The sequence below is a fragment of the Chaetura pelagica genome, unplaced genomic scaffold, assembly GCF_000747805.2.
Source record: "Chaetura pelagica isolate M959 unplaced genomic scaffold, ChaPel_1.0 scaffold105, whole genome shotgun sequence".
Classification (NCBI taxonomy): Eukaryota; Metazoa; Chordata; class Aves; order Apodiformes; family Apodidae; genus Chaetura; species Chaetura pelagica.
The window spans coordinates 261151-276326 of record NW_009953393.1 but is presented as its reverse complement, the minus strand read 5'-3'; the positions used below and the strand labels follow the sequence as shown (position 1 = coordinate 276326).

At 41.5% G+C, this 15176-nt stretch overlaps 1 protein-coding gene across 1 annotated transcript; it reads left to right on the top strand.

Moving 5' to 3' along the window:
• The first annotated feature begins 2248 nt into the window (after positions 1-2248).
• SLC25A15 (solute carrier family 25 (mitochondrial carrier; ornithine transporter) member 15) lies at positions 2249-13782 on the top strand. The gene is made up of 6 exons (XM_009998322.1): positions 2249-2360; positions 6144-6402; positions 10937-11074; positions 11399-11568; positions 12589-12747; positions 13658-13782. The coding sequence occupies exons 1-6, from the start codon at positions 2306-2308 to the stop codon at positions 13780-13782; spliced, it is 906 nt and encodes a 301-aa protein (XP_009996624.1). The 5' UTR covers positions 2249-2305.
• Positions 13783-15176: the final 1394 nt, after the last annotated feature.

Sequence of the window (15176 nt, the reverse complement as noted above, 5' to 3'; positions counted from 1 at the left end):
GGAAGGTGCGGGGAACGGTGCGGGTTGAGCGGCCTCCGGCCCCGCTGGGCCTCTCCCCGCGGAACGCAGGCCGGGGCTTTCCCGCTCGAAATGGGTGGGGGTGTTGCGGGAACGGGGTCCCCGCGGCTGCCGCCTGAGCCTTCCCCGCCCGGCCGAAGCCGTCCTGCCGCTGTGCCCAGCCCGTCTGACCCGGCCCAGCCCCTGGGGCCGCTCCGCTCTGACCTTGAGGCAGAGGTGAGGCAGGTCCCTTCCAAGGAGCCGCGGCCGCCGCGTGGGTTTGTCCCCTTTCGCCTTTGCCGGGTGGATGAGCAGAGGGAGCAACACCCGGAGCTGCGGGTGGAGAGGGCTTTGTGGGACCTTCTGGCTCGAACTGACGCTCCTGTGTTTCCAGGTTTGAGGCTGGGATTGGGAGTGGAAGTACCAGCAGCTGCTGCCTCGCTGTGTCTCCAAGCAGTTCTTAATCTGCTAGTTTTTCTACAAATAGGAATAAAACAGGAGGGAAGGTATGCATGTATATAACACTGGTGTGGTTATGACTAAGTCTTAAATCTTCTGAAAGTGGCAATGGGCTTTTATGGGTTAGGAAGGTACATTTCCTTGGCTCTTACAACTTCCATGTGTTTCTAGGCACCCCTGTGCTGCCAAGCTTTCAGTGGGTATCTGGGCGATTGTGCATGTGCTTCCCTTGGGGGCCAGCACAAATTGCTAAGTGCTCAGCATGATGAAAGCAGTGTACGTTTTACTGAATGCAGGCAATGGTTGCTCTCCAGCAATTAATTCAGAGGCTGGCTGGCTGATCCCGTGTTCTCCCCCTAAATGAGAAGCAGAACTGTGGAGTGCTGTGTGAACGCTAATGAGTTACACAGGATACTGAAGTGTGGCTTGGTCCTGGAGCCTGTTTTGAAATAACGCCTAGCATACTGTGCTGTCAGTAGTGAAATGGTTCAAATCAGTAACCACAATTTGGAAACAGCCTGTATTAGTGCCATTTATTACAAGAGTATTGATTTTTTTAAAAAATTTTTTTTTAAACCCATTACATTATGATTCATGCAACACACCTGAAACAGATGAGAAGTTACTGAGTGACAGTATTTGGCTTATTGGAGTTTCTTTAAGCTTCAGGAATAATACATCTGGTTAAAGACCGTCTTTCTTAAAGCTGTGCTTGTCATGTACAAGTTGTACAAAGGATGTGGTTCATACAGTGTGGGTTTTTAATTAGTCTTTCAATATAGCCTACATATGAATGTTTTCCATTCATAATACCCCAAAGTATATTTTGGAAGCAGCAGGCTTCAAAAGAAGCATCACGTTAGAGTGAAAAACACTCTGTTTACTGACTTGTTGTTGAATTCAGGCTTGAAAGTCAATGAGAGTTATATTCATATGTGTATTTGTGTTGTTCTAAGAGTCTTGGAACTGTTTTGACAGCACTGCCAGCCAGGTGTCTTGTTCAGCAGTGTGGTTCTGAAGCAGTGGGTGCTCTCTGGCTCAGTGATTTTACTCCAGATAAGCAATTTGTTTCAGTTGCTTGCCCAGTGAAGGTACCTTGCCACAAACTTGAGAACTGAATTAGTTTGAATGTTTTATTTGAAAGTGTCACATTTGTATTTCTGCTTTCCAGCTGCCTTCCTGAGGGATGAGGTGTATTTTTTATTTTAATTATGCTGGTGTGGGGGGGACTTATTACTGGGAAAATCACATCCAAACACCATTCTAGATGTTCATATTTGTTCTTTTGTTTTTTTACTTGTATCTTCTGAGAGCCATGTAGACATACCTAATATATTGTTATGAATACAGTTTTCTTAGCTGCTGCTCACCATAAGGAGAGCAGATCTCTGGTTTGTGTTATAGGTGGGAAGGGGAAAATATTCTTGCCAGCTAGCCTTAGACACCTGATGGAGACTAAGTTCTGTAATTTTTAGAAAGGTAATGCTTAACACTCTTCCTTGGAGGGTACTCTTTGCTTTCATTTGAGAGATCCAGGAAGCAGAGAAACTGGAAAGCCCAAATAATCTGAAGCTAGGCAGTGATGCTCCAGAGGACTTGCCTAATGGGGCAAAACTAGTCAGTCAAAATACAAGTGTGCTAGGTCTCAGTCCTGGGGACAAACATTTTCTGTCTCTAAATGGTTTAGAACAAGATACTTGGAAGAATGGAAGTGAAAACATTCATGTTAGAGTTACTGTTGTAAAATGTGTATGCTTCATCTTTCTCTTCCTTTAGGAGACAAGTATCTTAACACTTGCCAGGAAAAGGGAGACCTCACTCTGACATAACTGGTAAACAAGTGTGAAGCATGAGGATCAACTCTGCTGTTCAGGCTGCTATTGACCTCACAGCAGGAGCTGCAGGTAATGCTGGAGAGAACTTAGTTGCACAGAACTTCTGAGGGACAGTTTTAATAGCTTTGGCAAATGTGAATGCAGTTTCCCATTGCTATAAAAAGCCTTGCCTTTTGTATTTAAAGGGTATGGCTGTGAAGCAGCTGACCTCAGCCAGTGTTGGAACACCTGCCTCACAGTGAAGGCATAACCCTTATTTCAGACTTACAATTTTCCAGAAGCAGGGTTTAAGTTTCAGTGTTGGTTCTCACGCTTGCATGAGTTAATTAAGAATCAGTCACAAGAAGAGTTATGGAATAAATGCAGTGTGTGAGTGATTGAGGTGGTTCTTTTGTCATGGGCACCTCTAATTGGAACAGGCAAGAGGCTGTTATTGGCTCAGACAACATCCTGGTGTGAGTATTTAAAAGCTGGAAAGTTCAGTAATAGGACTGAGATAGTTAATTCACTTAACTAACTTCCACTTCAGTCTAGTCTGGGCTATAAAATTTTGCTGGACCAGTTGTGACAGGCACAAATGTGATAATAGTTGCATTGTCTCACTGACATTGACGTGTTGGTAATGTCTGTGGCTGAGGGATGAACTGATTTTTAACTCCATCAGGGAAAGGAGAGCTTTTTGACATTTCTAAGCTGAGAATGTTCATAGAGAAAAGGTGGAAAGAAAGATTTGTCTAATGTACTGTTGTAACCAATTAAAGCAATTTCATGTTTTTTCTTTCCCACACAATAGCTGTTAAGTCATTCCCTTTATGACTGTGTTAATGCTGTGAATATAACAGTATTAATGGTGTTAAGTGCATTTAAGGGTAGTTATTTGAGGTCATTTGTCAGAGTGGAGTTAACTTTAGTGCAGTGAGGAAGCAAGGAGTGACAGATAACAGGAGTCCAATGTAGCACCCTTGTAAAGAATTTTGCCTGCAACCGCATTATGCCCAGTGACTACCTCCTTTGTTAGCCTTTGTAAAATATCTTATTGGCCAGACAACACTTTTCCTGCAAAGGAAAACAAGTGCTTCTCCTATTATTCCTTCACTGCTTTAGAAAAAAAATGTTTCTGTTAGTCAGTTCATTCTCCTTGGTTTTGTGTGCTGAGTATCTACGACATTTGCTCTCTATCCAAGTAAGTAGCAATTTAGTGTCTCTGCAGCTCTTGCCAGTTTTGTGGGTATTCCCAGGTGCTTAAATGGGAGCCATGATTGCTTTTGTTCCCAGTACTTCAGCTCAGGAATGCTGCTGTTAACATCCAGGGCTGCAGAGCACCCTGGCTTAGGAAGTTGTCTTTCTGACTTGAAGCCTGGTGTGTCTCATCTTGGCTACTACAAGAGTTGGAAACCGGCATCAGCTTAGAAATGGGTTGCTTGGTGATACTGTTTCATGCCCACGGTAACTGTTTCATGTTTCAGGCTAACAGAGCATGCACTCCAGCTTTGCCTGGTTTTTGTCAGTATTGCCTAGAGGGTCTTAGAACTAGTTATGCTGGTTTCTTCTCTGGTATAGTTCTTCCTTCAGACAAGATGAAGGAATTCAGACCTTTTTCAACATGAAGTCAGTAATTCTGGATAATTGTTATTTTCCTTTGCTACTTCTGTTGTGTAGTTTTACTGTTCCTCTAGTATTTATTTTCCATGTTTTTTTCACATACTTGTTTTGTATGGCCTGTGTTCAGTGGAAGTGCTTGTTTCTGTGTTAATGTGTTTCTGCACCCTTTAGAAAGTGCATTTAACTAGGCAAACAGCTAGTTTCTCCAAGAAATGTGTAACGTGGTTTTACCTTCCTCTCCAGATACAGTCTCAAATGGCTGATAAGTAATGACATCAGAGCACATAAATTCTGTACAAGAATAAATAAGTAATTTAGCTGCCTGTGGGTCATAGTCCTTTGCCTAGGATCTGAGCTACCTCTAATCACTTCCTTCATTAAATAGGACTCTTTCTCCGCTGTTACCATGTTATTATTAGGACCATATTTGTCTCAATGTTCAAGCAGGGTTGACTTTTTTGTCTTTGTGGTCCTTTTTTGTTGTTGGATTGTTGTTTTTTCTGACTCTGCTGGCTGGAAGAAGTTTTTTCATTAATACTTTAGATATTAACTGGGACTCCTCATCTTTACCTCAAGGCTTACAAAGGTTATTGCTGTAGTTTATGGGGCTTCTTGTGCCATCTTCAATGACAGTGTGAGGGGAGCCCTTTCATTTTTTTGAACAGCCATTCACAATCAAATCTCAGTTTTTCAGCTTGGTGTTCCCAAGGCCTTTCCTGGTTTCCTTGGGCTTCTTCCAACAGCCATTATTTTACTACATCTGGATGCTTCAGGTCTGCCTTTACACAGGAACTTAGCACTTGTCCTACAGATTAATATCTACCTGACTTGCCTTCAGGCAGCATTGGCTGAGCCTTTCCAGCTCTGCTTTTCACCTGAGGCTCACATGGATGTTACTGGTCTGAGCCGGCTACTTGTCTCCCTGTTTTTTTCCTCCCAAAGCAAGAAGCTCTTCAAGCTCCCTTGCATGATTTTCTCAGAAGCTTTTAATGATCCATCTGGTTGAGAATGAGATTTTGTGGGAGCTAGGATGTTGAATTCCTCCTGAAGACCTCAATACCTCTGAAGAGGAGCAACAACAATGTAACCCATGTGCTTGCGAACAGTAAAATAAATTTTAAAATTACCATGGTTAAACAAACACTTGATTGCTCTTCTACTTTCCACTTAGAAGAAAAATAACTAATCTTAATCGGATTTACACATTTGTTTCTATTTCAGTTTCTTTACATTGTCTACATTGACAGATAATTAGTTTCATAGCTGAATAGCATGTTGTGAACTTGCCCTCTTTAAGATATATGCATGTCAACTGTGCTTTGGTTAAAAGTCAGTTTCTGGTTTAGAGTGGTTCTTCTTTCTGGTAAAAAAAAATAAAAACATTAAGTTAATGTAAGCTAAGCCTATCAAATGCTTCCTTTTGGGTATTGGCTGCTAATAGATTGCTCTCAGTGTACACTAATATTTCTTCCTGAAAATAAAAAGTAACATTGGCCCCTTCTGCAGACTGCTGAATTGAGTGGGGTCTCATGGTAGAACACTGCCCTGTGGACAAAGTGGCTATTGATGACAGTGATGAAAACATCTCACAAGTTTTCAGGGTATTGACCTTGCAGTTCAGTTTGGAAAAGATAACATGTTGAGAAACTTTGCCCTTTTGTCCTTTTTCAGCTTATCCTGGACACTTTCTTCCAGTATGTGGGATTAGATGTAAATAAGAATCATCTAGACTTTTGAACTAATGAGCTTGAGTCTTTTGTTATATCAATTTATAATGCATCATCAGTTTTAGCACTCTCAGCAGTGTTCTGCTTGTCCTAGGGGAATCTTTGTCTCACTTGATTACAAACCTCTTGGATTTTTGATGTTGGAATGTGAAATCAGATGGTTTCTGAACCACTGCATTGATGAGAAAGAAAAAAATGTTGCTTAACTCATTAAAACGAGTGACTTGATTGCAGAAAAATACCTCTAATCCAGTACCGATTTATGCAAGTGAACAGATTCATTTAAATGCTTCCATGTAGTAAGGTAAAGAAATGTCATGAAAATCAAGCTGTTGCTGTTCTTATGCATGAGGTTTTTCTTCACCACTACCAGTTGATGACATTGTGCTAAAATCTTTCCTTGCAGAGACTTCTTTCATCTTTGCTTTCTGTGTGACTTTCCTAGTAGCGTAGTGCTGTTTGTGTATAAGTATTTCAGTTGTCATAACCTTCAGCCCCCTCTTACCTTCTCCTGCTTGCTTAGGTGGGACAGCATGTGTGGTGACTGGTCAGCCCTTTGACACTGCGAAGGTGAAGATGCAGACGTTCCCAGATATGTACAAAGGACTCATTGACTGTTTTGTGAAAACCTATAAGCAAGTGGGGTTTCGAGGCTTCTACAAAGGAACCACACCAGCACTTGTAGCCAACATCGCCGAGAACTCCGTTCTGTTCATGTGCTATGGGTTTTGCCAACAAATCGTGAGAAAAATTGTTGGAGTAGACAGGAAAACAAAGCTCAGGTTAGTAATAGAAATGTCTTTCATTTTTTAAAATAGAAAGTCGTGCAACTGCTACTTGTGAATACTGTATTGTCAGCATGCAACTGATGTCCCAGGCCTCATTCTGTCAATATGCAGTATAATACGTTTTGGAATGTAGACTTTTGTGCTCAGATATGGTGTCTAGCTAAACAGAGTCATCTGTTTGTCACTGCAGCTAGCTGGTGTAGATAATCACAACTTAACTGGATATTCAAGACCTGGAACATCTTACCAAAGGGAATGAGCATTGTAGCTCCTGAAAGTTGGTACTCCCTTGATCTCTAGGTTGTTCTGATTTTGCAGGGGAGGTAATGGTTTCTTTTACAGGGAAACATACTAAGGGAAAAGGACACTTTTCTAATGCTGTCTTGCTTTTTAAATGTATATATTTAAGTTTCAAAAGCTTGAATTTTAGGGTAATTTGGTTGAGGGTCTAATTCTGCACAGTGTGTTGTCTACATTACTGGCAAAGACTGGTCATTCCTTAATGAGAACAAAGAGAAAGTATTTAACACTTGCAGCCTGGAAGAGGACTCAGAGTGTTTTTAGTTCAGAGGATTTCTTGAGCCCAGTGTGATAGTCATTGATTTCTGATCTCTTCTACAGCACTTGTCCAGTCATCCCTCAAAATTCTTACAGGTTCCTTTCATCTGCAATACACTTTGGCAGGGAGTTGTGCAGCTGATAATTGTTAATCCTGTAACTGGAAGAGGCCTTCTAGCTTTAGCCATGCTACTTGGGATGTTGTAGTCCTCTGGCCATTACTGTGTCCCTTTTCACCACCTGAGTCTTCTCCTAGGTAGAAAGATCACAGCCTTCCTAGTCAGTGAGCACTCAGGAGCTGTTCCTTCAACTGTCTTCGCCTTTCTCTGTAACTCTTATCGTTCTAATGCATCTGCGTTTCAGCTCATGAGACCCAAGCAGTGCAGACTATTCAGGGTGTGGACAAGTCATGGATTTATGCACTGGCATAACAGGTGTAATCTTTTTCTAGCTAGGATGGCTTTTCTCCAGGTGCATCACTCTAGAGCTGACAGTGGTCCAACAGTCTCTGTGCCTTATTGCTATGCTTTTCTCAAGGTATGTCTTCTGTGCAGCTCTGAGAGCACCTGTGCCTTCTCCATCCCTGTGTTGCTCCACACTGTCTAAAAGACTTCTCATACTATCCAAATTCTGTTTCTTTCAAAGAGTAACACAAGCTTAACAACATTCAGCTTTTTATTAATAGCTTAGTTCTGCCTCTGTCATGTCTGTCTCCAAATGGAAGAAGCTGGGGAGGCTGTGATTCTGCATTTGTGATCTCTGATGTGGCATGGGTAGCTACCTAAGTGCAAGACAAGTATCTAAAAGTGAGATTACATGAGGTGTTCTCCTATCAGATGTTAAGATATGCTTTATCAAAAGACTGAGGTCTGCTATGAGGGAATATGAAGAAACAAATTATATTAATTGCTCTCTGCTTGCATTCTCTTCCACTCTTTTCTGGAAATTGAGACCTCTCAGATGAGATAGATAGATATTTATTTTCCCACCCTTTTTATTGCTTTCTTAGACCAGGGATTTTCTGCTTGCTCAGCTTACCAACCCCTTTTCTTTTCCTCCCCACTAAAATGTAAGAGGTAGCCCTGCCAACAGCACGCTCTGCTTCTTAACTTTCTTTGTGGCCTACCTCCCAGGAGGATCACAAGACTTGTAGAGGTCCTGGTGTCATCTCTTCACGTGACTGAGACAGCATGTTTAGGGTGTAGGTAGGGAAGGTAGTGCAGGAAACATTAAAGCAGTATACACAGGTGTACTAGTGCACATCATCAAAGTAGGATAGAGAATGGGAATGCAGTTTGAATACACAGCAATAAGTGTCTCTGACATCTGACTCTTCTTTCCTTGGTCAGGTACTGATACTTTTAAGATCCTGGATGGCTGTAATTCATATTGAAGAGTAAATAGTGTGACTGTGTGGCTGTACTAGGACAAAACACTAAAGCATTGAATTTTACTTGAAAGGTTTCCCCCTTGGTACTGCTTCCTTGGTCTCTTCATCTGGACCATTGTGGAGGTGTCTTGTGAAGTGAATGTATGAGAGAGTTGTAATGAGATGGTCTGCAGTGGTGCTCTGAATACATGTGCTCTGTCCAGGATGTCTCAAGCCATTCTCAGTGTGGAAGAGTTGGGAAGTCTTTGTAGTGTGCTGTAGGGAAGGGAAGAAACCCTCACGGAGTGGCTATCCTAGACATGCCTCTGCTGTTTAAAAACTCATGCTGCCTTAGCCTGAAGAAGACAAATGAAGTCACAAACTGAGGTGAATCTAATAATTTTTTTTACCCGTATCTAAACAATTGTCTGTCACTTTTTCATGATTTTGTAGTGGTTGTCATTTCTCAAAAACAGCTATAGTAGTTTGGTTTTGCTTTAAGTTATCTTTTCAGTCATACCTTTAAGTGGCTTGGAAATAAGCTTGCATAGCATGCCTGTGTTTAGGGATACTCCTGGATCAAAACATTTAGAAGGACTGTTACAAAATGACAATTTTTCTAGTTAAAGGAATATATGCTACCAATGTATGAGTCTAAAAAGAAAACAATTTGAGAGAGAAATACTGAATTCCATTTCTATTTTAACATCCATTTAGTTCAACTAAATTAATTTTGTTCCATGATGAAGTCTAAACCTACAGAACCAAATGGAAAAAGAAGTGCTAAATTCCATTTGTCTTTAAATGCTCATTTAGTCCAACCAAACTGATTTTGTGCCAAAGTCTAAACTGAGAGAGCTATTATCCTGGCTCACCTCGGTTTGACTTTCTCAGTACGTGACTAGTCATCTTCGGCAGGTTATTTTACTTGAAAAAATGAGATAAATGCCTCTTATAAGGAAGCAGCAGTGTGGAAGTAGAAGATTCTTCCTTCTGTGACATATGATCAAAACTTTCATCCAGAAAAAATAGTGAATTTTAAGCATTTTGAGTAGAGAGGAAACTTGAATAGGATTCAAGCTTCTCACTTCTGCAATGACATTAACTGTATTAAAGATCAAAGCCTAAACAGCAGGTCTGGTTGAATTTTTGTGTGTAGAATTAAATATCAACAGGCAAGAGTAGAAAATATCTGAATTATGGCTACATCTAGTCCTTTATATACATTTGTCAGAATTCTTTTCAAGTCTGATACCATCTGTTTTTTCTCTCCTGAAGGAGGGAGAATCCTGTGCACTATTTAATGTGCAGTTGTAAGGCACCTTTTTAATGTTTCCTTATACTAGTCCTTCAATGTGTAACCTTATTGCCTTGCCCTAGCTCATAGCTTAATGAGTGCAGGACAACACATACTATATTTTTCACTCTGCCTTGCTCTGTTTTGAGCTTTCGTGGGTTGTCTCTCAGCTCCCTGTTACACCAAGCTTTGTGTGCACTGTAAGAGGGTTGTGCAATCAGTGTTGCCATTTCTTATTTACTGTGTATTATTTAGTTGCTGCTCTGCAGGCAGTTACTGATTTCTTCCACCTTGACAGTTCTTGTCATTGCCATATCTGAATGTCACAAGCTTTGATTCATGTCCCAACTTAAGTTTGTGATGCTTCTGTAAGCTGAAAAGTTGTAGCTTTGGGCTCTGATACTGTAGGTGCATAAAACTGCTGGGCACTGGGCTAACATCCCTTGCATGGAAGAAGATTCTGTGCAGCAGTCTCTGCTGTGCTGACTCCCCAGGCTCTGAAAGAGAGAGAAGCTCCCCTTGCTCATCCTGTGCTATTGCGCAGCGCCTGCCCAACACACCAGTGTCTGTAGGAGTCATAAAGCCGTACAATCCTGGAATAACTTTTGAGTCCTGGCAGTTGAGCAGCCCAGACTTTGCAATATGTGTAATGCCACTCCAAAGTATGTCCCAGTTCTGGAATACAGTGAGTCAGTGCAGATCACAGTGCTGCCCTGCTGAGTGACACCGTTCACGTTTGTCTGTGCAATTTCAGATCCTTACGGTTACACTTACGGCAGCACGTCCATAGAAAGATTATAGTAGTCCATTGTGCCTTGGGTTTCAGATTTCTAGCATCTTCCATTGGAAACTTGTATTAATACTGGGAAAGTGAATTTGAGAACACTGACATCTATATGAGGTGATTGTTCCTCTTCTCTTTGAGTAGTTAACAGTACCCAAAAGTTGCCCAGTAAAGCAAGTCTATTAAAACTTTTATAAAAGCCAAGAAGAGGAAGATTTTATAGTGTTTATTTTGCTGAAATCACTAAGGTATAGCAAAAAAAAAATAGAGGTTGCAGTGTGTCTTCTTAGGTGTCAGAAGGATGTATTTGAGTTGCATATGAAGACAGGATGAGCTAGGTTTTCCATCTCCCTAATTCAAATAACTGCCCTTTTCCCTAGAGGCTCTTTCCGCCAAGGCGGTGTGTCAGTTTCTTTCAGTGATCTTTAGAGTCCAGGTGCAGGAAGCTGATTGCTGGTGCAGTGGCTCCACTGCACTGAAGGTCGGTGCCCAAATACCCTCTGCAGTTTCTCTCTTTCAGTGATCTGCAGAATGCTGCTGCAGGCTCCTTCGCCTCCGCCTTTGCCACCCTGGTCCTCTGCCCAACAGAGCTGGTGAAGTGCCGACTGCAGGCCATGCATGAAATGCAGTTGTCAGGAAAGATAATCCAGGGGCACAAGTAAGTATACAGCCTCCACAGTATCTCCCAAACCCTTTTCTATGTATTTATTGCTTTTAATTATGTATTGGCATGATGCCACATTTGTAGTGCACCAGAGAAGAGTTGTGGCTAGGAGGGTTGCAGCCTGGAGATTTTTAAGGTACTAGTAAAGCTGGATGCCAGTGAAGGGCTCCTGGCAGGATCTTGTTCTAAGTCTTCCCTGAATTCTATTGTTTATACAATGGGTCTAACCCGTAATTGTGGCTGCAGTTGCCTATTGTTCTGTAACCTTCTCATTACCTGGCTATGAAGCATCACTAACTGGATCAACCTCTCCACCAGTACAGTTTGGTCAGTAGTGAAGGGTGTTATTCAAAAGGATGGTCCCCTTGGATTTTACCGTGGCCTATCAAGCACTTTGCTGAGAGAAGTCCCAGGCTATTTCTTCTTCTTTGGAGGGTATGAACTGAGCCGGACGTTCTTTGCCTCTGGGAGATCAAAAGAAGAATTAGGTACAGTGCCCCTTTTTGCAGGTGGATTTGGGCATGCTGTCATGGGGGATATAAGGGGGTGGGGGGCACATCTTCCCTGAAGATAAGCTAATGACGCACAGCAGTTGTAAAACACATGTTCAACAAAGGAAACTGCATATAGAAAATATGGAAACCTGCCTTTTGTGTATGTATAGTAATGAGTGAAGTGACCACTTTCCAATGGAGCAGGATTATTATAATAAATACAGTGAGCTAACAGTAATACTACAAAACTACTGAAATATCTGACCCCACAGCATAACATAACTCTGAAGTATTTCATTTCAGCAGGCATTTAGTGTGATTTTGAAGTTTTTTTATCTGTATTCTCTTGAACAGTGTGTTCAAGCTGAAATGCATGCTGAATGTTAGATGTCATTACAGTAATATTAAGACAATGTGGAGGTTGAAAATTAGACAGGAAAAAATGAGAAGATGCCAGAATAACAGTTGCTTGTCTTCTGTTGAAAGACTGAACTGTAATACTTTGCGTTGCTGGGAGTCGAGATTTCAGCTACATGCATTCTGCTCTCTATTGTTGCAAAATGCTTATAAACATCTGATCTGAAACAAAAAATGTGGTTGCATCATGAAAAATGATCACAAAGCAACTTCACTGCACCAAGAATTTCTGTACAGATGATTAGTGACACAATGTGATGCTACTCTAAACCATTTCATGATTATCACTGGGAAGTGATTACAAGTGTACAAGGAGTGGAGTTAATTTAGTTAAGACATTTGAAACAGAATTTCAAGTTACGCTTTTTTAGCATGACCAGTAAACTAAGAGGCACTCCTTCTAACCTTTGAGCCTTTGGTTAGACTTGCAACTTGTCAGTGGCTTAAAATTAACTTAAAGTTTTGTGGGGAAGCAAAACCTGCCCTTTTGTCATAAGCATGTTCCTCTGTTTTATCTTTGACTTCTGTAGATGAAATATGCTATTTCTGTTGCTGAATATTTTGTGGTGTGTATAAAAGCTTCTTTCTTAACTTTAGGTCCCATTCCCTTGCTACTAAGTGGAGGCTTTGGAGGCAGCTGTTTGTGGATTGCTGTGTATCCTGTGGACTGTGTCAAATCTAGAATTCAAGTTCTTTCAATGGCTGGAAAACAGACAGGCTTTATGGGAACGTTTGCAACTGTTGTGAGAACTGAAGGTGAGTATGCAGCATATCAAAATAATCTATAGAGCTGCAGAAATCTATACCCCTCAATGTCAAAAATTGATTAAGAAATCTAGTCCAGTGGTAACATGTTAGAGACAGACAATAACTGTTTCTAACAAACAGAAATACTGCCTGGAAAGCTTGAAATCTAGAAATTGAGACCTACTGCTGCATCTGCCATGCTTCTTGGTTCAGGAGACAGTTCCCTTAAAGCTAACAAAAGCTCAGTATATATTAAAAGCAGATAAAGGAATAAGGTCCATTAACCTGCACCAGATCTATACCTGAAAATTGAAGGAACTGGTTAAGTTCAGTACAGAATTTTTCTTCATCTCTTGTAGTTAATACAGGGTTGATGGAGGGCTGTTTCATAATTCTATCTAACCTGGCAACTTGGAGCACCTACCTCAGTGTCTCATCTCTGGAAAATGCCTACATTGGGCATTGCAGAAGATGGTGTAAGAATGTACATGTCAGTAGAAATTAATCCTTACCTTGGTACTAGGGAAGATGCTCATCAGATCAGGAGTCTGTCTTGGGGTACAGCTGCAACATAGTCCTGATATTACTTCTGTCCCTTTTCCAGCTTGGATAGAGCTGCTGTGAACTGTATCCTCAGGTGGCCAAGGTGGCCTTCTGAAGATTCTGTCAAACCTGAGATAACCTTCTAACATAAGCACTGAAGTGGCTAGATTTGTTACAGGTCTAAGTACTCCCTCTGTATCAATACCCAGTAAGTAGCAGTGTGGTTAGCAGCTGCACCAGTGAGTTCAGCTCCCTGTGTGTGCAGGTCCCTCCAAGCAGAAGCATTAATTCAGTATCGTCTGAAGGTAGAAAGCACAGTGGTTGATGCAGATAAGCATTTCAATAAACTGCTGACTGGTTCTGATTTCACTTCCAGGTGTACTTGCCTTGTATTCTGGACTAAAGCCAACCATGATCCGTGCTTTCCTGGCCAACGGGGCACTGTTCCTTGCCTATGAGTACAGCCGGAAACTTATGATGAAACAAATAGATTCTTACTGATACCTTCTAGCAGATGGAGAACAAAAGGTGTTTTTAAGGATCATTTAAATAAACATTTAAAAACCTGTAGACCCCATCATGGTCTGAGCAGGGCCAAATCCATTACCTAATTTTAGGAACTCCAGTTTAGGATTTGTCATATTTTGAATTCAGGTGATTTTTATAGAAATGTGTACATGCTGCTTGAATTGGACCAGCAAAACTATCCCCATGTTGCAGATTCTGCACTAGGTACCTTGCATGTCATAAATGTACTTTCTTGATGTGTGATGGTGCTAAAAGGAATTATGTTGACCTGTTGGGTTTAATGTAACATGCAGCAATAGACTGTGATTTAAGGTAAAGCACTGCTTTAAAATCTGCACTCTGATGGTTAACTTTCCCACTTGTTGCTGGCAAGTGTCTGACTCAAAATAACCACTCCTCTCTAATGTGGCTAGACTCCTGTTCTTCTCCAGCTCTCTTCTGCCCTATGACTTTCCAAGGTCATGGCAGTTGGTGTATGACTTGTGCACTGCATTCCAGGGAATGGGCTTATTAAAGTAGGAAGTGTTCACCCCTTACCTTGTATGACTCAGAGCTGAGCTATGCCTGCATTTGAGCTAAAAACATATAGTTACTGTGTTGAAGGAGTCCATGCAGCATTTGTAACAAGAGGAGGTTAGCATTTTATTATTTTCTGAAACCTTCCAAGAAGTACTGGAATACATTAAGCACCACTGAATTAAACACTTAAGGGAAACTGCTGGAAATAATCTCTAGCTGTGATGACAGGAGCCTCTACAAAGTTACAGTTCTGTTTGGGTCACCTTGACATGAATGAGTTTATGTGCTTGAAGGACAGGAAGCTGAAAGCCAGAACTGAGTTCTTAAAGACAACTGACACCATGGTCTCCAGGGTGTAGCATGTGCTGACTCGGGCTGGAGTCCTGCCATGTGCTGTATCTCTTCAGCTGCTGGAGAAAGCTCTCATGACTGGATAGTTTGTATCACCTTTAGGCCTGGAGCTCATACTTGCTTGGTCATGGTACTTAATTAACTGTGCAGTTAAGTCAGTGTTACCCAAAATGATCCAGTAACACCTATTTCTGGATGTCACTTTCATTCTTGAAAGAGCATGTTTTTTTATGCAATCATGTTCTGCCTGGGAGAAGGCAAAGCAGATCTCAGAGCAAGGTAATTCATGACTCAGGCCTAGAGTTGTACAGGGGGATGTTGTCTGCATGCTGGAAGTGACAACCCACCCTTATGGAGAATACAAACAGAGCTCTTTGACACACCAAGAGATATTAGCATCTTGTCACAGCAACCGCAGTTTGTCAGTGACTGACAGCAGTCACAGCTCAGTTATGTATGTTAGTTTCTATTTCAGAACCCAGCAACAGGAAAAAGCC